At 48.6% G+C, this 23,047-nt stretch overlaps 1 protein-coding gene across 1 annotated transcript in view; it reads right to left on the reverse strand.

Annotated features, from left to right (window-relative positions):
- Positions 1–115: 115 nt before the first annotated feature.
- The window catches only part of IL17D (interleukin 17D), a 30,536-nt gene continuing 7,604 nt past the window's right edge, over positions 116–23,047 (reverse strand). The window contains exon 3 of the mRNA XM_061435005.1: positions 116–1,446. Coding sequence (XP_061290989.1) covers positions 1,164–1,446 — 283 coding nt within the window. The 3' untranslated portion in view covers positions 116–1,163. The remainder of the gene's footprint in view (positions 1,447–23,047) is intronic.

The raw sequence follows: 23,047 nt of genomic DNA on the forward strand, positions 1-23,047 counted from the left end.
AATATCTAGTGGTGTATTCCAGATATACCACCACTAGGCTTACCGTATGTTGTTATTTCCAGAGGTTGAGCACGGAAGTAACATTCACCCCAAGCTGTAGAGAACTACCCACAGGTTTCAGTTCTGAATTTTTATTTGGAAAATATGAATTTTGCTCAGCAATGTTTTTCATGTACAACCTCTGTCAATATATAATACAAACTGGAAGTTCTCAGTAAAGCTTCCATTCAGATCAAGCCAAGGCTGATGGTAAGTGGGGAAGAGAGCACATAAACAGAGGCTGACTTCACAGTTGCTCTTAAAAACTTCAGCCATAAAATTAAGACCTTAATAAACATCGTTTGCTCTAAGAACTAGTTGAGACCATCAAAGCTGAGTCCAGAGAGAAAACCACAGCCAGCATGCCCTTCACCTACCTGTAGGTGTTACATAAATCAAGTTAAGAAGGTCTCACGTTTACAGATAGTTCTGGGGTTTAGCTGCAGTGCTAGAAGGGGCTCCATTCCTGCATTCTGGAAACTGTAAGTCTGCCCACTTAATAGCTCCTGAAGCCCTTAAAACTAGCCCGATACCTGGGAATTGGCACAGACCTTACATACCACGCTCTGACCTCACTGCCTCTTGTCCACAAACTGGCCCCTGACTTTGAAAAGTGAAAAACTTTCTACCTGTATAAACCTGTGGTGATTTATATCCTCATGAATAAAGACTGGGGTGAGCTGAGCTGCCCATAGGGAGGGCAGGTCCTGTCCAGCCATGTCCACTGGTGACCAACCGAAGAGTTAGCCTACCTGAGCTTCTAAAAATTCCTGCTGAGGAAGTGAAAACAATGTTTATAAAATGTTTACAGGTCAGGTAAAAACAATATACTTGCTCAAAATGGCTAATATGAAAATACTTTGTTCCTGCCCCTATTGAAAAAAATAGCTGAATAAACGGATTACACTCTACTTTTTAAAAAATGCAAGCATCGGTCTGTCCTCTGAGGCTCACCCCTCCCGTGGTCCTGGGGGGCGAGGCAGGCCACCCTTCCCAGTCCCCATCACCTTCCGGCCGCCCTGCGCTCCTGCTCGAGGAAGTCTGGGGCAGCCCACCACAGGATCCAGTCCGGTCCTGTCCACCGCTGGGCACGTTTCCTCGGGCCCGGGGTCCCGGGTGGGCGGTCAGGGCCGGGCCGACTTGTCCAGGCTGGAGTTGGCGGCGTCCGCATCCTTGTCCGGCCCGGGCACGCAGGTGCAGCCCACGGGCACAGTGACATACTCCTCGACGTAGACGGCGCGACCGCCTGCGCAGCCCGGGGTGCGGCGCAGGACCACCGCGGGCACGAGCACTGGGGCGCTGCGCAGGCGCACGTCCTCCTCCCCGCGTGGCCCGGTCAGGCAGCCCCGGCACAGGCAGTAGGCCTCGGGCAGGTACCGCGGGAAGCGGCCCGGGTCGTAGGAGATCCTGCGGGGAGAGGGCGGCGCTGGGGCCCGGGCCACGCTCCCTGAACCACGCCCGGAGTCTACCGCACACCCCGAAAAGGGAGATGCCCCTCCTCAGCCTGGAGCCTGCAGCTCCTCCAAGGGTCCTGTGGCCTCCCACCCCGAACCGCCAGACCCGTTCAGGAGGCCCAGACCCAGGTCCCTCTGTCCATCAAGGTCCACCCACCGCCCTGCCCACGCGAAGGGGCTGAGTGACACGGAGAGGGGGCGGGCAGGCCAGGACTTGGAAAGTGAAGGAGACCCTAAACCTGACCACTCCATGTTCCTCCATGTCACCCTACTTCCTGGTCAGATGCCAAATCCAAAGCGTCAGCGGCCCACGGCGGCAGGGCAGCCGCCGGCGGACTCTGACCACACCTCCCTGAAACCCGGAAGTCACTAGTGGGGACCAGCACTCCTCCCTAACATCCCCCACGTCACAAGGTTGCCATGACCCCAGACTCTCATCACTGTTCATCTGCCCTCTTCTAGAGCCGATCCCTTGTGACCCTTTAGTCTCAAGAGTCACAGCTGTGACCTTTGACCTCATGGGGGACACACTGTATGCCGGTCACACCCGGGAAGGCCCCGGAATGCTAGCCCCACGGGAGCACAGGACAGAAATGAACCAAACGAGATCAGCCCAAGGGGACCTCTCTGGACTGGTCTTCCCTGGCCTGCAGTGCCTGGGACTTCCGGGCAGCAGCTGAATTAAGAAGTGTCCAGCTAAGAAGGACCTTCACACAACCAGTTATGGAAGCACAGGTGCGGGAAGACACGTGACAGTTGACAGGGTGGGGAGGTGGAACCTGACCGGCTGTCAGCGTTGGAGGCAGGAGACCATGTCAGCCAGGCTAACTGCCCACAGCCTGGGGGCAGCCATGGCCCCTGACTTGAGGGAAGGTCCATGGCTCGCTTCCTCCTTTGGGTTCAGCATCTTTAGACACTGATGGAGCAGATGACTGAGCAGGAAGACCCAGAAATGGCATCTTGGCAGCAACAAGTCCACCTGATGACGCTGAGTACAAGCCACTTAGCAGGAAAGAGCTAGGACGGTCTGTGTGGGGTGATCTGTGGCCCCAGGGAAGGAGGGGGGTGCTTAAACTCAGGGACCACGCACCTGCCCCCAAGCGCCTCACTGCCCAGAGGGACATATCCGAGTCCTTGGCCACCACATGGATGTGGGGATAAGGTCAGGTGACCAAGACAGGCATCGCAATGGAGAGGGAGAGCCAATTCAGGCGTGGACCGTCCCCCGCCCCAATTCTCTTCTCATTGCTGTAGGGGGTGGGGGCAGAAATCTGTTGAGTTGAGCAGGAGGAGGGCGGCAGGGCCGGCTGGCAAACACCCCTGTCTGCCCCAGGACCTCAGATCCACACCGAGCCTGTCCAGTGTGCACACACAGGGCTGGTAACATGTTACGAGCTTTTCATCACTTACTGTCTGCCCTGCCTTTGCAAGAGCTTTACCTTTCCAACTCTCCAAGCCCTGAACCACCTCATTCCCATCCTTCAATGAGGGCACAGACCCCCCGGAACGCCTCCAGGCAGGAGTGGGGGTCACGTCAGGAAGAACATCAGCTCCTCCATTTTGCCTCCAAAGGCCTCCACAACCTGCTCCTGACGCATACCTCCCTGAGCTTGGGCAGACTGCCCGGTCCTGTAGTGGGACGCCTGGTGGGGGCCACGGCTGAGCTTTGCTCAAGGTTAATGAACTCTCCCCCATACTAATCTCATTTCTTAACGTCCAGTGCAAGTCAGAATCTTAGAGAGTTTTCAGATTGCCTTAGTCAAAGTTAACCTTGACTTTCCCCATATTCCTACAACACCTGGGGCCTCTCAGACATAAATGCACCTTTTCCTCCCCTTCCCCTGGGAGGGAAAGGTGAGGGCTGCACCTGTCGTCCCCTCTTGCTCCAAAGCCCACCCAGTGCCGCACAGCAGATGGTGAGAGGGTGGGTCTGACTCGACCCCTCAGCTTCCTGTCATTCACACCTTAACTTAGCATTAGAAGGACAAGAAATGTATTATAATATCTCCGCTCACATTCAACAAACACCTGAGTGCCAGGGATGTTTCAGGCAGTAGGAATACAGATGAAATAATACAGTCATCTGTTGTCCAAGGACTCACTCTCTCCGGGGTAAATGTACAAAGAAACAGTTAACCCAGCCATGGCAGCACGAGCGGCTTCCTGGCAAAGCGGAGCCCGGGTGGATTGGTCCAGGTGGAGGAGAGGAAGGGCCTCTGGGCAGAGGTCAGAGCCTAGACTTGGGACCACGTCAGTTAGGAGGGGCCACCCAGGAGAACTGGTGCAGCTGGAGCCCTCAGTGGAGGGTCTGACCCTGAAGGCAGCAGGGTGTTAAAGGAAGAAGTGACCCAGTCTCCTGGAGTTTAGGTCCCTCGGGGTACAGAGTGGAAGACAGGCTGGAGCCCAGGAGAGATCTTAGCTGAAGAAGGAGATTTTTACATTATTAGCACATGAATAGTAGTTAAATAAGATCATTCATGGAAGTGTAGAGAGAAACTCAACAGGTTTCATTCCAAGAGGGAAAAGAGGCAGGGCAATTAAATATTAAAAGAGCCTTGAAAAAAAAAAAAAAAGAGCCTTGAGAAACCACCAGCAAAATGAAAAGGCAGCCCGCTGAACAGGAGAAAATATTTGCAAACCATATATAAGGGGATAATACACAAGATACACAAAGAACTCGTGTAACTCAAAACCAAAAAATAAAAATGTGATTTAAAAATGGGCACAAGACCTAAACAGACATTTTCCCAAAGAAGACATACAGATGTCCAACAGGCACATGGACAGATGTCCACCATCACTAATTATTAGACAAATGCAAATTAAAACCACAATGAGATGTCACCTATATCTGAAAGAATAGCAGTCATCAGAAAGACAAGAAATAACTATTGCTGAGGACACAGAGAAAAGGGAACCTTTGGGTACACTTGGTGGGAGTGTAAATTGGTGCAGACACTGTGGAAAATAATACGGAGATTCCTCAAAAAAGTAACAATAGAACTACTATATAATAGAGCAATTTCACTGCTGGGTATTTATCCAATGCAAACAAACACCACCTTTAAAGACATATGATCACTGCAGCATTATTTACAACAGCCAAGACATGGCAACAACCTAAGTGACCGCCAGTGGATGAATGGACAGAGAAGACGCGGTATATATACAATGGAGTATCGTTCAGCCATGATCAAGAATGAAATTGTGCCATTTGCAACAACATGGATAGAACTTGAAGGCATTATGCTAAGTGAAGTCAGAGAGGACGATAAACACCGTGTGATCCCACTTATATGTGACATCTAAACAAAACACAATCATAGACACAGAGAACTGACCAGTGTTTGCCAGGGCAGGGAGTGGAGGGTGGGCAAAACGGTACAGGGCGTCCATGGTACAAAGTTCTGGTTATAAGCTGTGGGGATGCACAGCACAGCATGAGGACTAGTTAACGATGCTGTGGCATATTTAAGAGTTGCCAAGACAGTAAACTCTTAGGAGTCCCTTGGACAGCCAGGAGGTCAAACCAGTTAATCCTAAAGGAAAGAGAAAGTCACTCAGTCGAGTCCAGTGGAATTCTCCAGGCCAGAATACTGGAGTGGCCTAGAGGAAAACAGGCAAAACACTCTCCGACATAAATCACAGCAGGATCCTCTATGACCTACCTCCCAGGGTAATGGAAATAAAAGCAAGAATAAACAAATGGGACCTAATAAACTTAAAAGCTTTTGCACAACAAAGGAAACTATAAGCAAGGTGAAAAGACAGCCTTCAGAATGGGAGAAAATAATAGCAAACGAAGCAACTGACAATTAATCTAAAAACTATACAAGCAGCTCATGCAGCTCAATACCAGAAAAATAAACGACCCAATCAAAAAATGGGTCCAAAGAACTAAACAGACATTTCTCCAAAGAAGACATACAGATGGCTAACAAACACATGAAAAGATGCTCAACATCACTCATTATCAGAGAAATGCAAGTCAAAACCACAATGAGGTACCATCCCACGCCAGTCAGAATGGCTGCGATCCAAAAGTCTACAAACAATAAATGCTGGAGAGGGTGTGGAGAAAAGGGAACCCTATTACACTGTTGGTGGGAATGCAAACTAGTACAGCCACTATGGAGAACAGTGTGGAGATTCCTTAAAAAACTGGAAATAGAACTGCCTTATGACCCAGCAATCCCACTGCTGGGCATACACACTGAGGAAACCAGAACTGAAAGAGACACGTGTACCCCAATGTTCATCGCAGCACTGTTTATAATAGCCAGGACATGGAAGCAACCTAGATGTCCATCCGCAAATAGATAAGAAAGGCGTGGTACATATACACAATGCAATATTATTCAGCTATTAAAAAGGATGCATCAGTTCTAATGAGGTGGATGAAACTGGAGCCTATTATACAGAGTGAAGTAAGTCAGAAAGAAAAACACCAATACAGTATATTTACACATATATATGGAATTTAGAAAAATGGTAAAGATGACCCTATATGTGAGAGAGCAAGAGACACAGAGATAAAAAACAGACTTTTGGACTCTGGGAGAAGGTGAGGGTGGGATGATTTGAGAGAACAGCATTGAAACATGTATATTACCATATGTGAAATAGATCGCCAATCCAGGTTTGATGCATGAAACAGGGGTCTCAGGGCTGTTGTGCTGGGACAACCCTGAGGGATAGGATGGGGAGGGAGGAGGGAGGGGGTTCGGGATGGGGGACACATGCACACCCATGGCTGATTCATGCCAATGTATGGCAAAAACCATTACCATATTGTAATTAGCCTCCAATTAAAATAAATTAATTAAAAAAAAAATACTGGTGTGGGTAAAGCCTTTCCCTTCTCCAGGGGACCTTCCCAACCCAGGGATCAAAACCAGGTCTCCTGCATTGCAGGTGGATTCTTTACCTGCTGAGCCACAAGGGAAGCCCAAGAATACTGGAGTGGGTAGCCTGTCCCTTCTCCGCAGATCTTCCCAACCCAGGAATTGAACCAGGGTCTCCTGCATTGGAGGCGGATTCTTTACCAGCTGAACTACCAGGGAAGCCATTCTAAAGGAAATCAACCCTAAATATTCATTGAAAGGACTGATGCTGAAGCTCCAATCCTTTGGCCACCTGATGGGAAAAGCCAACTCACTGGAAAAGACCCTGATGCTGGGAAAGACTGAAGGGAGGAGGAGGAGGAGGCAACAGAGGATGTGATGGTTGGATACCATCAACAACTCAATGGATATGAGTTTGAGCAAACTCTAGGAGATAGTGATTTATCATGGTGATCATTTGTTACATATGCAGATATTGAATCATTATACTGTACAACTGTAACTAACACAACCTGTCGATTATATCTCAACAAACTAAGAGCCTGAGCAGAGAGACTAAGTGCCCGAGCATTGCTGACCTGGTTTACACCTCCAGATGAGTCGGGTGCAGTAAGGAACCGAGTCCCAATTAACAAGTGTTTTCATTTGGATGAGAAATTATATGACTGCTTAAAAAACATCAAACCCTTAGAGAGGGACATTCAACAAAACAACACTCCAGCATTGTTTTAGAGTGTCACAAAGTGCCACGACAAAGGATGGAGGGACCGTCACAGACTGAGGGCCCTGAGCTGCCCCAAGGCTGGACCCCAGGCAGTAAAGAGGCACCGCCAGGACCCTCTGCCCGTCCCAGAACCCAGCACCGCCTTCACACGCGTCCTCATCGTGCTGAGCGGTGATGCTGATGTCTGGGCAGAGGGCACGGGGATTTCCTCGTGCTAGTTTCACAGGTTTTTCTGTTACTTTGAAATTATTTCAAAGCATAGGATTAAATAATAAGAGAAAAATTTTTAAGTTTTAAAAATATGAGACAAGAAAATCTGAACCAGACTATTTGAAGATATTAAGGAAGTATTCACTTTGAGGTGTATTAATGGTACTGTGGTTTTGTTAAGAGTCCTTACCTGTTAGATAAACTACCAAACTTGTGAGTGTGTACACATGCACGCGTGCCTACACACACACACACACAGTGACCATGTGCCTCTGAACCTGACACTGTCAGCCAGGGGTCAGGACACTCCGCGCAGGCCCCAAGGGAGGCCTAGCAGTGAGGTGAGGACAGAGAACTGCTGGGCAGGGAGCAGCACACCTGGGGGAATGGCCGTGCATGTGTGGGTGCACATGTGTGTGCAGTGGGGCAGGGACCTGTAAGAAATCTGTGAGGTGGCAGGAGCCCTGAAGCCCAGAGCAGAGTCTGGAGTTCCGTCCCTTGGAGCCACGAAGGGCTGTGAGTGGCAGACAGGCTCAGGGCGACACGGGGGTGCTCAGGCAGTGTGGACACCGCCACGGGAGGGACAGAACTGGCCTGGCAGAGGCCCTGCACAGCTTCCACATTTGTGACCTAAGTCTGACCTTGGGGCACAAAGATCCCTTTCGCGGCTGGGGTTTCTCTTTTGACACGGGTGACAGTCCCCGTGTCACTGGCTAGGGGACCTGACGGCTGCTTGGATGCAGCAACGGGTCAGAAGCCTCATCCGACTAAAAATATCCACCCCTCTCCCACCAGTCGGCCTTGGGGACGCGCTGGCCAAGGCGCTTGGACAAGACCCCCGCCCATCATGTAGCATCTGGGTTCATGGCCAGGGTTTCTCTCAAAACTCAGAGATGCTGCCAAGGGAGGGGCACCACGCATCCATGCCATGGCACCCAGCACCAGGGGGCCTGTGGGGACCACAGCGGGGAGAGGGGAGGGACCCAGATGCCTCGGGACACAGAACAGATGCACATTCAAGCGGATCCCCCGCAACCTCCTGCCTTAAGATCCCAGAAAGACTCTTGACTGGAGCACTTTGTGAAGAACACTGCCATCAAGAGCCACCAGAGGGGTTGTCCCTGTCACCAACAAGGACATACCACAGAGCTGCTCTGCGTGCGCGCCCGCCTAGGGGAACGGGAACCGGGCCAGGTCTCCTCTGCTGGGACCCACATGTGAAGCTTGGCCGGAGGCAGCGACAGCTGGCCGGCTTAATCCAGGAACAAAGGACGTGAGGAGGGGATGGAAACCGAGCCCAGAGGAATGTGGGTGACGGCAGGGCCAGGAAAAGCCGCCGGGCCCCAGACCATAGGAAACAATTTGAAGCAGCTCATGAGGACGGTGAGCAGGTCGAGGACAGAGCTGCCGAGTCAGTGCACAAACCCACCCTCCCTCTTTGCAAAACACAAACTAGTCCACAAACAACAGAGGCTGTGGGGTCGTCTCTTTCACAGCAGTCAGTCTCAAGACCCCAGACCCCAAAGCCGGGAAGAAGTGGGGAAAGGCCCTCCGCCACAAGCACTGGAGGAAGTGGCCTCAACAGCCCAGGGTCCCCAGATCCCAAGGTCAACAGACTTTCTTAAAGGGGTGGCCTGGAATGAGGGTCCTGAACCTACAATTTCATTCTGACCTGGATACCAACCAGCAAGAGGGGCACGTCACTCCCACTGGTTCTCGGCAAAGTGGAGGTCCCCCAGCTTCCTGAAGGCAGGACTGATAAAGTTACATTTTTATCAATGTTTTCTGCTTAAAAAAGATGCCTGTAATCCCGAGGTTCCAAGGTATCAGAGACTCTGCCCAAAGTAATGTCAAGTCGTGCAGTTCTTGTCAATCTCTTTTAAAACTTGGCAAGCTGACCCTAAAATTCACACAGACAGAAAAGGGCCCAGAATAGCCTAGACCGTCATGGGGAAGGACAGGGGGACCTCCCACCAGCCATCAAGGTAACAGCTAGTAACAGCAGTGGCCCCTGGGGAAGTTTAGGGGGCATGTTCCCTTCCCAAGAGCCGGAACGTCTCCTGCATGGGTGCAACTGGGGCAGAAACCAGGCTTCCAAACTGGTTTCCAGAAGCGCATGGTGACGTGGGCCTGTGACAGCCCTGACTTCTCACCCTTCAGGCCACACCCAGGAGCTCAGCCCTCTAGCCACCAGGAGGCCCAGGACAGAAGCCCCCCAGCTGGGCTGTAGCCCCAGGCACCTCGGAGGTGGGGAGCGTTTTCCGATACACTTCCATCTCAGGATGCCCCCCACCACCCGCTGGGACACCCCAGCCGAGGAGTCTAACTAGAGGTCAAGGCCACTGCTAACCCAGCATGGACAGAGTGGCGCTGAGACTGCCAGACATAGCCAGGCAGTTGAGCCCTCCCCAGGGCTTGGAGCTCAGCCCAGGGCCAGGCCTGAAAGCCCCCTAGACAATCCTGCCCAGCCAAGCGGAGGGCACGAGGCCCGGGTCTGAGGCCACGAAACACCAAGATGCGGTCTGTGGTTCTCTGTGGAAAAGGCCCCACAGCTGGGGGGAGGGAAGGGGACGAGGGGACAGAAGACCTCAGCACCGGCACTTAGGCCAAGCCAGACAGGCCTTCGACATGGCCCTGCCTGACAGGAACCTGGGTGGTGCATCCCAGGGGAGGGCCGTGGGGAGGGCAGCAGGCCTGACCCACTCAGACCCCGAGGCCACCCCTTGGGAGCACCTGGCCCCACGCCGGTGAGGACAGCCAGGGTCAATCACCCCAGGCCGAGGCCACCACGCTGCCATCCTGAAGCTGAGCCAGACCCATGGGGTTCTCTGCCCGCCAGGCTGGTCCCCATTCCCATCCCTGCAGGGGGACCAGAGGCTCCCCGGGGCTCAGCCCCACCACCGGGGGTCTTGGAAAGGGTGAACCCACTGAGGCCACAGCAGACGCGCCCACCTGGAGGTCAGGGAAGAGCCCGGAGACACTGGAGGACCAAGAGCTGCCCAGGGACAGAGAAGGGGCCAGGTAAGCCAGAAGTCCCTGGCCGTCTCCTCCCTCGGGGCAGATGCCACGCATTCTGGGCAGCCAGCAGGTCTCTTCAAAGGAAAACAGAACTCTTGCCACAGAGGCTCCAGGGAAGCAGCAGAATCTGGGGTCAGAGCCATGTTCTCGCGCTGTCCCTGGGGTGAGCGGGCAGGCCACCCCCTCGTGAGGAGCTTCTGGAAGGTTACCGTCTCCCTGACCTCGTCAGCTGGGGGCAGCGCACGCACCGCCCTCCTCCAAGCCTCACCAGGCGGCTCTGGAAGATGGATGCCAAGAGTTTGTCCACCCTCTGCCTGCCCGGCCCCATGTTGGCCTGAAGAGCACAGACACTGTATCCGGACATCAGGATCTGAGAAGTGACTACGTCATGGAACAGTCATGCACCCAAGGAAACCACGTAGAGCAAGACCCAGCAGTCGGAGAAGACAACCTTTAAGGCACAACACTCTCACCCTGTGACAAGGCTCCCAATGGCACTTGTATTTTTACTCTCAAACAGTGGTGGCTGGAGCCAAGCCTGCTGTGCTCTGAGAAGCTTGGAGAAAAAGAAAAACGATATAGGATCTTGACTTATTAAAGTCATTTATCCGTAAAAATATGCCAGGGAGTCACGCCAACATTTAACAAGCAGGTTTCAACAATGAGCTTGTCCTTTCTCTACCTCGGAGTCTGAGGATGCCCGCCCCCACCCCTATGTGTCACATGCTGTGGCTGGAGGCCACCCGCCTGGCCCTCTTCTCCCTCCCTCCCTGCTCTTCGTAACAGAAAGGACTCAGCGCCCGCGACGATGTGTAGACAAGACACAGACCCCGGTGAGGGCTGAAAGCTTCCTTTCTAAGTCATTAGGACAGTGAAACAGCCCCAGGCGGCAGTGAACTTGCAAAGGAGACAGAGACATGGCTCCCCAGGTTCAAAGACGCAAGGGCTGAGGGCGGGTGGGCCGGTGCTGCCCCCTAGCGGCCACCCCTGGGAGCCCCACTCCTGCCCATGGGCACCGTGCCCTAGGTGCCTGAACCTGCACTAGGGGAGGGAGGTCTTAGAGACAAAGCTAAGCAGGGAGACTAAGAAAGGGGAGGGCTGTCCCCAGCGTCAGGCTCTTTACCTCTCTACTCTACTTAATATTCTTTTACCGGGACTTCCCTGGTGATCCAGTGGCTAAGACTCCATGCTCCCAGTGCAGGGGACCTGGGTTCAATTCCTGGTCGAACTAGACTCCACACGCCACTACTAAGACCCCGCACAGCCAAATAAATACGAAAAAAAAATATTATTTACAATTTTACAGTTCTTTTACAGTGAAGAAAAAATGATGTCCAGGGCATAGCCCTGGGCAGTGGATTCCACGAGGGGGCACTGCGAGGAGGGCGGCTGACGTGGGGTCGGGGGTGGGGGTTGGGGGAGAGAGCGCCTGTTTCAACCTCCTGAAACCAACATCAACAAACACCCACTGAGGGGCTCGTGGGAACGAGGATGACCCCTGTGGGCACCCTGCTGGCCTGGCTGGGACAGGGGTGACCCCTTCCAAAAGCTTTTGGTGTTCCACCCCTGCTCCCCAGTTACCTGCACAGAGTTTGGGGTGCAGAGAGCAGAGCCAACTGAGTTCTCGTGGGAAAATTCCACTTTGCCGCCGCCCCCTAACCCCGGGACGCCCGTGCAGGTCCCCCAGGCAGGCTCATCCCCCCGGCCCCACAGATGGCGGCCCCCACCCCGCCTGTCAGGTCCTCGGCCTCCCCTGCTGGTCCGCCCCCCTCCCTGTTCTGCTGCTTTCTCCCTCCGTTTATTCCCGAGCTGCTGCTTGATCCATGCGCTTGTCTACTACAGAATAAACGTAGGTGTGGTGACTTAAAGATCCAGGAGGAATCAACAAAGAAAAGTAGCAAAGCCTAAAAATATAAACCCCAAAGAAAAGTTATCTTTAGACTATACCCAAAATTGAGGAATATAAACAAGTAAAAATTACACAGCGTGTTGGAGGGTATTTATCTTTGGGGAGTCAATACAGCAATGTGTATCTTTAAACCCTAATAAACCTGTGTTCTTATAATAGGTTCCTTAATATGTCAGTGTAGCTTAAAAATATTTATTGAGCAACCACACTGATTTTATTTTTGTCATATTTGTTTCTAAGCTTAAGAGAAATAAACAGGATGCCACAAAGTAAATGAGAAAATATTTTTCTATTCTGGAGGCTGAATGTTGCTTTTCTAAGAGCCCATGGGTGGGAGCACAGCGGGGGAACAGTGGCCTCTGCACCTGCATCCTGGCTGGGTCCCCGCCCCGTACACCCAGGCTCTGGGTCCCAGGGCTCTGACCTCCGTGCAGCCTGTGAGAGCGCACGGTTCCCGCCAAGCCAAGGCTCTTGGGAAATGGGCGGCTGTCATGACCCACTGAAGCTCCGTTTCTCCAGTGTCTGCTCTTTCCTCATGACTGGTAAATTTCCCTTTCTGCTTTCCACTGTAAAATTCAGATGCTTTGCCCAACCCCTTTTTTTGGAGCTTGGCCATGATGGTGGAGCAGGAAGACCACGAACTCATGTCCTCTCACAGGCACACCAAAATGACAAACATTTACACCAAAATGACAAACATTTACAGAGCAGCTACTGATAACACAGACCAGAACCTACCAGGAAAGATGCTCTATGACTGAAGGTAATGACACTCAGGCTATACACAGAAGCAAGATACTATACATAGAAAATCCTAAAGACACTACCAGAAAACTACTAGACTCCGTGAATTTGGTCAAGTGTCAGGATACAGGGCTTCCCAGGTGATTCAATGGTAATAAATTGGCCTGCCAATGGAAGAGATGCAGGTTCACTCCCTGGGTTGGGAATATCCCACATGCCTCAGGGCCACAACTCCTGAGTCTGTGCTCTAGAGCCCGGGAACCACAACTACTGAGCCCATGCACCCCAGAGCCCTCACTCCGCAACAAGAGAAGCCACCGCAATGAGAAGCCCACACACCACAACTGCAGAGTAGCCCCATCGTCACAACTAGAGAAAAAGCCTGGGCAGCAATGAAGACCCAGCACAACCAATATTTTACAAAATAATAACTAAACAAAAAATTTTTAGACTTTCAGGATACAAAATATACATTCCTATACTCTAGATGGGGAAACAATGGAAACAGTGACAGACTATTTTGGGGGGCTCCAAAATCACTGCAGATGGTGACTGCAGCCATGAAATTAAGACACTTGCTCCTTGGAAGAAAAGCTATGACAAATCTAGACAGCATATTAACAAACAGACATGCTTTGCCAACAAAGCTCCATCTAGTCAGAGCTATGGTTTTTCCAATAGTCATGTATGGATGTGAAATAGTTGGACTATAAAGAAAGCTGAGTGCCAAAGAATTGATGCTTTTGAACTGTGGTGTTGGAGAAGACTCTTGAGAGTCCCTTGGACTGCAAGGAGATCAAACCAGTCAATCCTAAAGGAAATCAGTCCTGAATATTCATTGGAAGGACTGATGCTAAAGCTCCAATACTATGGTCATATGATGCAAAGAACTGACTCATTAGAAAAGACCCTGATGCTGGGAAAGATTGAAGGCAGGAGAAGGGGACAACAGAGAAGGAGATGGTTGGATGGCATCACCAACTCAATGTACATGAGTTTGAGCAAGCTCCAGGAGTTGGTGATGGACAGGGAAGCCTGGCAAGCTGCAGTCCAGGGGGTCGCTAAGAGTCAGACATGACTGAGCAACTGAACTGACTGATATTCTAACTAAACAAAATATTAGAAAGAGAAATTCAAGAAACAATCCCATTTACCATCTCATCAAAAAAGAATAAAATACCTAGGAGTAAATCTACCTAAGGAGGCAAAAAACCTGTACTCTGAAAACTATAAGATGCTGATGAAGGAAATAAAAGATGATACAAACAGATGGAAAGACAGAACATGTTCTTGGATTGGAAGAGTATTTTTTAGATAACTGTACTACCTACCCAAGGCAATATAGAGATTCAATACAATCCCTATCAAATTACCCAATGGCATTTTTCATACAACTGGAACAAGAAATTTTTAAAATTCACATGGAAATACAAAAGATCTTACTCTTGAGAAAGAAAAACAAAGCTGTAATAATCACACTCCCTGACTTCAGACTATACTACAAAGCTACTGTAATCAAAACAGTATGGTATTGGCACAAAAACAGACATATAGCTCAATGGAACAGGGCAGAGAACCCAGAAATAGACCCACACACCTATGATCAACTCATCTACAACAAAGGAGGCAAGAATACACAATGGTGAAAAGACAGTCTGTTCAATAAGCACTGCTGGGAAAGCATGTAAAAGAATTAAATTAGAACATTCTCTAATTCCATACACAAAGATATGGATTATTAAACACCTAAATGTAAGGCCAGATACTATAAAACTTGTAGAGGAAAACACAGGAAAAACACTCTTTGACATAAATCATAGCGGTATCTTTTTGTTTTTGTTTTGTTTTTGTAGTATCTTTTTGAATCCACCTTTTAGAGTAATGAAAATAATAACAAAAATCAACAAAAGGGACCTAGTTAAATTTAAAAGCTTATGCACAGCAAAGGAAGCAATAAACAACCCACAGAATGGGGGAAGATATTTCCAAACAATGCAACAAACAAGGGATTAATCTCCAAAATATACAAACAGCTCAGGTAGCTCCCCTTCATGGATCACAGCCTTGCCGTGATGAAGGGGCTTGCGTAACTAAATGAAGCTTTGAGCCACGCCATGCAGGGCCACCCAAGATGGATGGGTCATGGTGGAGAGTTCTGACAAAACATGGTTCACTGGAGAAGGGAATGGCAAACCACTCCAGTATACTAGCCATGAGAACACCATGAACTGTGTAAAAAGGCAAAAAGGTATGACACCAAAAGATGGTCAGAAGGTGTCCAATGTACTACTGGGGAAGAGGGGAGGACAACCACTAATAACTTCAGAAAGAATGAAGCAGCTGGGCCAAAGCAGAAGTGACGCTCAGTTCTGGATGTGTCTGGTGGTGAAAGTAAAATTCGATACTGTAAAGAACAGTATTGCATAGGAACCTGGAATGTTAGGTCTATGAATCAAGGTAAACTGGACGTGGTCAAGCAGGAGATGGCAAGAGTAAACACTGAGATCTTAGGAATCAGCGAACTAACATGGACGAGAATGGGTGAATTTAATACAGATGACCGTTATATCTACTACTATGGGCAAGAATCTCTTAGAAGAAATGGAGTAGCCCTCATAATCAACACAAGAGTCTGAAATTCAGTACTTGGGTTCAACCTTGAAAATGACAGAATGATCTCAGTTCGTATCCAAGGTAAACCATTCAACATCACAGTAATCCAAGTCTATGCCCCAATCACTAATGGTGAAGCAGCTGAAGTTGAACACTTCTATGAAGATCTACAAGACCTTCTAGAACTAACACCAAAAAAAGAGAATGGAATGCAAAAGTAGAGAGTCAAAAAACACCTGGAGTAACAGGCAAGTTTGGCCTTGGGAGTACAAAATGAAGCAGGGCAAAGGCTAACAGGATTCCGCCAAGAGAACGCACTGATCATAGCAAACACACTTTTTCAACAACACAAAAGATGACTCTACACATGAACATCACCAGATGGTCAATACCAAAATCAGACTGATTACAGTCAGCAAAAACAAGACCTGGAGTTGACTATGACTCTTATCATAAGCTTCTCATAGCAAAACCACTAGGGAAACCCACTAGGCCAGTCAAGTACAACTTAAATCAAATCCCCTATGAATATGCAGTGGAGATAGGGAATAGATTCACGGGATTAGATTTAGTAAACAGAATGCCTGAAGACTATGGGCATAGGTCCATGATACTGTACAGGAGGCAGCGAACGAAACCATCCCAAAGAAAAAGAAATGCAAGAAGGCAAAGTGGTTCTTTGAGGAGGCCTTACAAATAGAGGAAAGAAGAGAAGCGAAAAGCAAGGGAGAAAGGGAAAGGTATACCCAACTAAATGCAGAGTTCCAGAGAACAGCAAGGAGAGACAAGAAGGCCTTCTTCAATGCAAAGAAATAGAAGAAAACAACAGAAAGGGTAAGACTAGAGATCTCGTCAAGAAAACCGGAAATATCAAAGGAACATTACATCCAAAGATAGGCACAGTAAGGGACTGAAATGGTAAAGATCTAACAGACGCAGAAGTGATCAAGAGATGGAAAGAATACACAGAAGAACCGTACAAAAAAAAGATCGTAATGACCCGAATAACCACCATGGTGTAGTCTCTCACTCGGAACCAGACATTCTGCAGTGTGAAGTCAAGTGGGCCTTAGGAAGCACTGCTGCCAATAAAGCTAGTGGAGGTGACGGCATTCCAGAAGAGGTATTTAAAATCCTAAAAGATGATGCCGTTAAAGTGCTGCACTCAATATGCCAGCAAATTTGGAAAACCCAGAAGTGGCCACAGGACTGCAAAAGGTCAATCCTCATCCCAATTCCCAAGAAGGGCAGTACTAATGTTCAAACCACTGGACAACTGCACTCATCTACCATGCTAGTAAGGTAATGCTCAAAATCCTCCAAGCTGGGCCTCAGCATTAATGAACTGAGAACTTCCAGATGTTCAAGCTGCATTTAGAAAAGGCAGAGGAACCAGAGATCAAATTGCCAACATTCACTGGATCATGGAGAAAGCAAGGGAATTCCAGAAAAACATCTACCTCTGTTTCATTGACTATGCTAAAGCCTTTGACTGTGTGGATCAAAACAAACTGGAAAACTCTTAAAGAGATGGGAATACCAGACCATCTTACCTGTGTCCTGAGAAACCTGTATGCGGGTCGACAAGTAACAGAACCCTGTATGGAACAACTGACTGGTTCAGGATTGAGAAAGGAGTACAAGGCTGTTTATTGTCACCCTGTTTATTTAACTTATACACAGAGCACATCGTGTGAAATGCTGGGCTGGATGAGTTACAAGCTAGAATCAAGATTGCTAGGAGAAGTATCAACAACTTCAGATATATGGATGATACCACTCTAATTGCAGAAAGCGATGAGGAACTATAAAGAGCCTCTTGATGCGGGTGAAAGAGAAGAGTGAAAAAGCTGGCTTAAAACTCAGTATTAAAAAAAACTAAGATCATGGCATCCAGTCCCATCACTTCATGGCAAATAGAAGGGGAAAAGGTGGAAGCAGTGACAGATTTCCTCTGCTTGGGCTCTGAAATCACTGCAGATCTAAGATCACTTCAGACAGCAGCCCTGAAGTTAGAAGACGATCGCTTCTTGTCAGGAAAGCTACGAGAAACACGGACACTGTGTTAAAAAGCAAGAACATCACTTTGCCAACAAAGGTCCATATAGTCAAAGCTATGGTTGTTCCAGTGGTCATGTATGGATGTGACAGCTAGACAATAAAGACAGCAAAGCACCGAAGAAATGATTATTTCCAACTGTGGTGCTGGAAAAGATTCTTGAGCATTCCTTGGAATCAATGAGATCAAACAAGTCAATCTTAAAGGAAATCAACCCTGAATACTCTTTGCAAGGGCTGATGCTGAAGCTGAAGCTCCAATATTTTGGCCACCTGATGCAAAAAGTTGACTCATTGGAAAAGACCCTGATGCTGGGAAAAGATTGAGGGCAAGAGGAGGAGGGCGATAGAGGATGAGATGGTTGGATGGCATCACTGATTCAATGGACATGAACTTCAGCAAACTCCGGAAGATGGTGAGGCACAGGGAAGCCTGGCGTGCTGTAGTTTATGGGGTTGCAAAGAGTCGGACATGTAACTTGGTGACTGAACAATAGATAGCTCAATATCAAAAACCCAAACAATCCAATGAAAAAATAAGCAGATCTACACAGACATTTCTCCAAAGAAACCATACAGACAGCTTAAAAAGCACATTAAAAAATGCTCGACATCAGTAATTATTCAATTCAGTTCAGTCACTCAGTCATGTCAAACTCTTTGTGACCCCATGGACTGCAGCACGCCAGGCTTCCCTGTCCATCACCAACTCCTGGAGCTTGCTCAAACTCATGTCCATCGAGTTGGTGACACTATCCAACCATCTCATCCCCTGTCATCCCCTTCTCCTCCTGCCTGCAGTCTTTCCCAGCATTAGGAGAATCAGGAATTATTGTCTAATAATAACTAATTATTAACAAAATGCAAGTTAAAACTTCAATGAGATCTCAAACGGGTCAGAATGGCCATCATCAAAAAAACCTACAAATAATAAATGCTGGAGAGGGTGTGAAGAGGAGGGAACCCTCCTACACTGTTTGTGGGAATGTAAACAGTGCAGCCACTGTGGTGAACAGTATGGAGATTCCTTAAAAAACTAAAAACAGACATACCATATGACTCAGCAATCCCACTCCTGGGCACATATCTGGAGAAAAGCATAATTCAAAAAGATACACGCAGCCCAATGTTCATAGTGGCACTATATACAACAGCCAGGACATGGGAGCAACCTAGATGTCCATCAACAGATGAATGGATAAAGGCGATGTGGCACATATATACAATGGAATATTGCTCAGTCATAAAGAAAGAATAAATAATGCCATTTACAGCAACATGGATGGATCTAGAGATTGTCATATTGAGTGAAGTCAGTCAGAGAAAGACAAATATGATATCACTTATATGTGAATCTTAAACAAAACAAGGGTAGAAATGAACTTATTTACAAAACAAAAGTAGAGTCATGGATGTAGAAAACAAACTTATGGTTACCAGAGGGAAAGGGTACGGGGACAAATTGGGAAACTGAGGTTGACCTGTACATGCTACTACATATAAAATAGGTAACAAGGACCTGGGATCTACTGTATGATACAGGGAACCCTACTCAGTATTCTGTAATAGCCTAAATAGGAAAAGAATCTGAGAAAGAATCGATAAATGTATATACACATATAAGTGAATCACTCTGCTGTACACAGACTAACACAACACTGTAAACCAACCACATGCTAAAATGAAAAAGACTCAGATGCTTTGCCCACCACTGCCCCCTCCAGCTTTTTCCAGGAGCTCGGCCATGATGGTGGAGCAGGAAGACCCCAATCTCACGTCCTCTCACAGGCACACCAAAATGACAAATACTTACAGAGCAACTACTGATAACACAGACCAGAACCTACCAGGGAAGACCTTCTACAACAAAAGATGTAAAGAAGGAACAACAGTGACACAAGCCGAAGGGCTGAGTCACAGCACAGCTGAGCCCCGCACCCCTGGGGGCAGGGGGTGAGCAGCCCATAAACGGGGGGACAACTACATTGCAGAAGTTCCCCAACTCAAGGAACAAGAGGTCTGAGCCCATTCCGGGCTCCCCAGCCTGGGGATCCTGCGCCAGGAAGACGCGCCCCTGGAATGTTTGGCTTAAAAGGCCAGTAGGGCTTACATCAGGGCATCCCTGAGGGCCCGGGGCAGGAGCAGTAATCTGAGAGAAGCCCAGGTCAGCTCCCCTGTCTACCAGGATGCTGGAGACTGAGCTCCTGGGGGCCACAGTCACGGGCATGGCCATTCCTTGGAGCTCCTCCCACCACATGGATGATGGTGCTACACATGCCACCGTGGGTCTGCTCCAGTGTGTCACCGGCCCTGCCCTGGCCACCGCCTGAGGCCCCAGTACTGGGACTCCTCAACTAAACGGCTAACTGAGCAGAAACGCAGCCCCACCTGCCAGCAGACAGGCTGCCCTAAGACCCCTGGGTCCTCAGCCCCCCTAGACTCACCAGTGAGCCGGCAACCAAGCCCAGAACCCCTGGACCTGGCCATGCCCTCAGGACCAGTGCCAGTAACTGGTGGGCTGACACCAGCTCTAGGGTCCTAGGGCCTGGCAGCCAGCGAGCCCAGGACCCAGCCCCCCGAACCCTGGGTCCCCACCAGCCCCAGGACCACGGAAGCACCGAGGTCTGCCATGGCAGGACACAGCCCAGCCAACGCCAGCCCTGAGATGCCTGGGCCCCTCGGCCAACTGCCCCACCCTCCCACCAGCAGGCTGGCATCAGCCCAGGTCCCTAAGGCCTGGCACCATTGATCTGGGACCTGGCTCCACCCATCACTAAGCCAGCACTTGCCCCAGGCCCCACCCCAGGCTCCAGTCCCCCCCTCACCCCCAGGCTACCATGAGCTCTACACATCTTGGACCCCTCAGCAAGTCCCCCAGGATCCAGCATCACTCATCAGCAGGCCGGCACTGGCCCTGGGACACCCTGCAACCTGTAGCAGCTGTGTCAAGAACCCAGCCCTGTCCCCCAGCAGCTGACACAAGATCCAGAAACACTGGCCCCAGAGCACCCCACCCTGGGATTGCTCCCCGCCAACCCCACCATGGGCCAGCACTGTCCCTGGGACCCCCAGGCCCTGTAGCCATACTCCTTATGACCAGCCCACAGTGGCCAGCAGCCTCCACACAAGACAAGGCCTAGTACCAGAGCCAACCGTACCAGGGCCCCAAAACGCCTCCCAGGCTGCCCACAGCGGTCAGCCCACCACAACAGAAAGACACAGGCAGCTCACAGAGGGTTCACTCCAACATACGGCTCTGGTGACCAGAGGGGACCTGTGTGCTACAAGAGGCCACTTCTCCAAGGACAGGACACACACCAACCTACCAGACACATGGAAATAAAAACAGCTAACTAGGCAAAATGAGGCAACAGAGGAACACATTCCAAAGCAAGGAACAAGATAAGAACCCAGAAGCACTAGGTGAAATGGAGGCAGGCAGTCTACTTAATAAAGATTTCAAGGTGGGACTTCCCCGGTGGTCCAGTGGTTAAGAATCCACCTGCCAAAGCAGAGGACATGAATTCAATCCCTGGTCAGGGAACCAAGATCCCACATGCCACGCAGTGTGACCAAAAAACAACAAAGAAGAAATTTTAAAATACCCAGATACAAATGAAAACAAAGGGCCAATGATTCAAAATTGATGGGATGAAGCAAAAACAGTTCTAAAACAATGAGACAGGACACCATAAAACTCTAAGAAGAGAACACAGGCAAAACATTATCTGACATAAATCTTGCCAATGTGTTCTTAGGTTGGTCTGCCAAGGCAACAGAAATAAAAGCAAAAATAAATAAATGGGACCTAATCAAACTTACAAGGCTTTACTTTTAAAATCCTTTTTCATTTTAAAAAGCTTTTAAATGAAAAGACTACCTACAAAAGGACTGGGAGAAAATATTTGCAAATAATGCAACCAATAAGAGTTTAATTTCCAAAACACACAAACAGGTCATACAACTCAATAACAGAAAACCAAAATACCAAATTAAAAAAGTGGGCAGAACACCTTAAAAAGGCATTTTCCCAAAAATGCTATACAGATGGCCGAAAGGTACATAAGAGGTGCTCAACACTGCTGATTACTAGAGAAATGAAATCAAATCCACTCAGAGCAGTGAGAAGGGACATCATTAAAAAGCATATGAATAACAAATTCTGGAGAGGATGTAGAAAAGATGGAACCCTCCTACGCTGTTGGTGGGAATGTAAACTGGTGTAGTACTGTGGGGAACAGTATGGAGGTTCCTTAGAACACTGAAAATAGAACTATCATATGACCCAGCAAGCCCACTCCTGGGCATATATCTGGAAAAGACAAAAACTCCAATTCTAAAAGACACGTGCACCCCAGTGTTCACTGCAGCACTATTTACAAGAGCCAGGACATGGAAGCAACATAAATGTCCATCAAGAGAGGAAGGATAAAGAAGATGTGATACATATATACAATGGAATACTACTCAGCCACGAAAAACAGTGAAATAATGTCGTTTGCAGCAACATAAATGGACCAAGAGGCAATCATACTAAGTCAAGTCAGACATAAAAACAAATACCATATGATACCACTAAAATGTGGAATCCAAAATGTCACACAAATGAATTTATTTACAGAACAGAAACAGACTCCCAGACACAGAAAATAAACCTGTGGTTACCAAAAGAGAAGGGGGGAGGATAGGTTAGGAGTTTGGCATTAGTATACACACTACAGTATATACAATGCGTAAAAAACACGGCCCTACACCATAGCACAGGAACTATATTCAATATCAATAATAAAACATAATGAAAAGAATATGAAACATATATACACACACACACATGCGTATATACATGTATATCTGAATCACTTTACTATACACCAGAAGCCAATACAACATTGTATTGTGTGTAATGTAATCAAATGTAATCAAAATGTAATAAAAACTACACTTCAATTAAAAACGAAAAAAAGGAGCTTCCCTGGTAGTCCAACTGGTGAAGAATCTGCCTTGCAATGCAAGGCACACTGGTTCAATTCCTGGTCCAAGAAGATCCCACATGCCTTGGGGAGCTCGTGTGCCACAATTAATGAGCCCAGGCTCTGGAGCCCAAGAGCTGCAACTCTTGAAGCCCACGTGCCTACGATCCACAACAAGAAAAGCCACTGCAATGAGAAGCCCTCACACCACAACCAGAGAGCAGCCCCTGCTTGCTGGAGCTGGCAGCTGGAGAAAGCCCTCAGGTAGCAACAAAAAGCCAGCACAGCCAAAAATAAATACATAAATATTAACTTAAAAAAATACCTAAGGGCATTTGAACAAAAAGTATGAAGACTATTTCAATAAGTATTTTTTAAAAATTAAAAAAAATAAATAGTTCTAGGAGGTAAGTTTATAGTGACACACACTCAAGAAACAAGAAAAATCTCAAACAACCTAACCT

The sequence above is a fragment of the Bos javanicus genome, chromosome 12, assembly GCF_032452875.1.
Source record: "Bos javanicus breed banteng chromosome 12, ARS-OSU_banteng_1.0, whole genome shotgun sequence".
Lineage (NCBI taxonomy): Eukaryota > Metazoa > Chordata > Mammalia > Artiodactyla > Bovidae > Bos > Bos javanicus.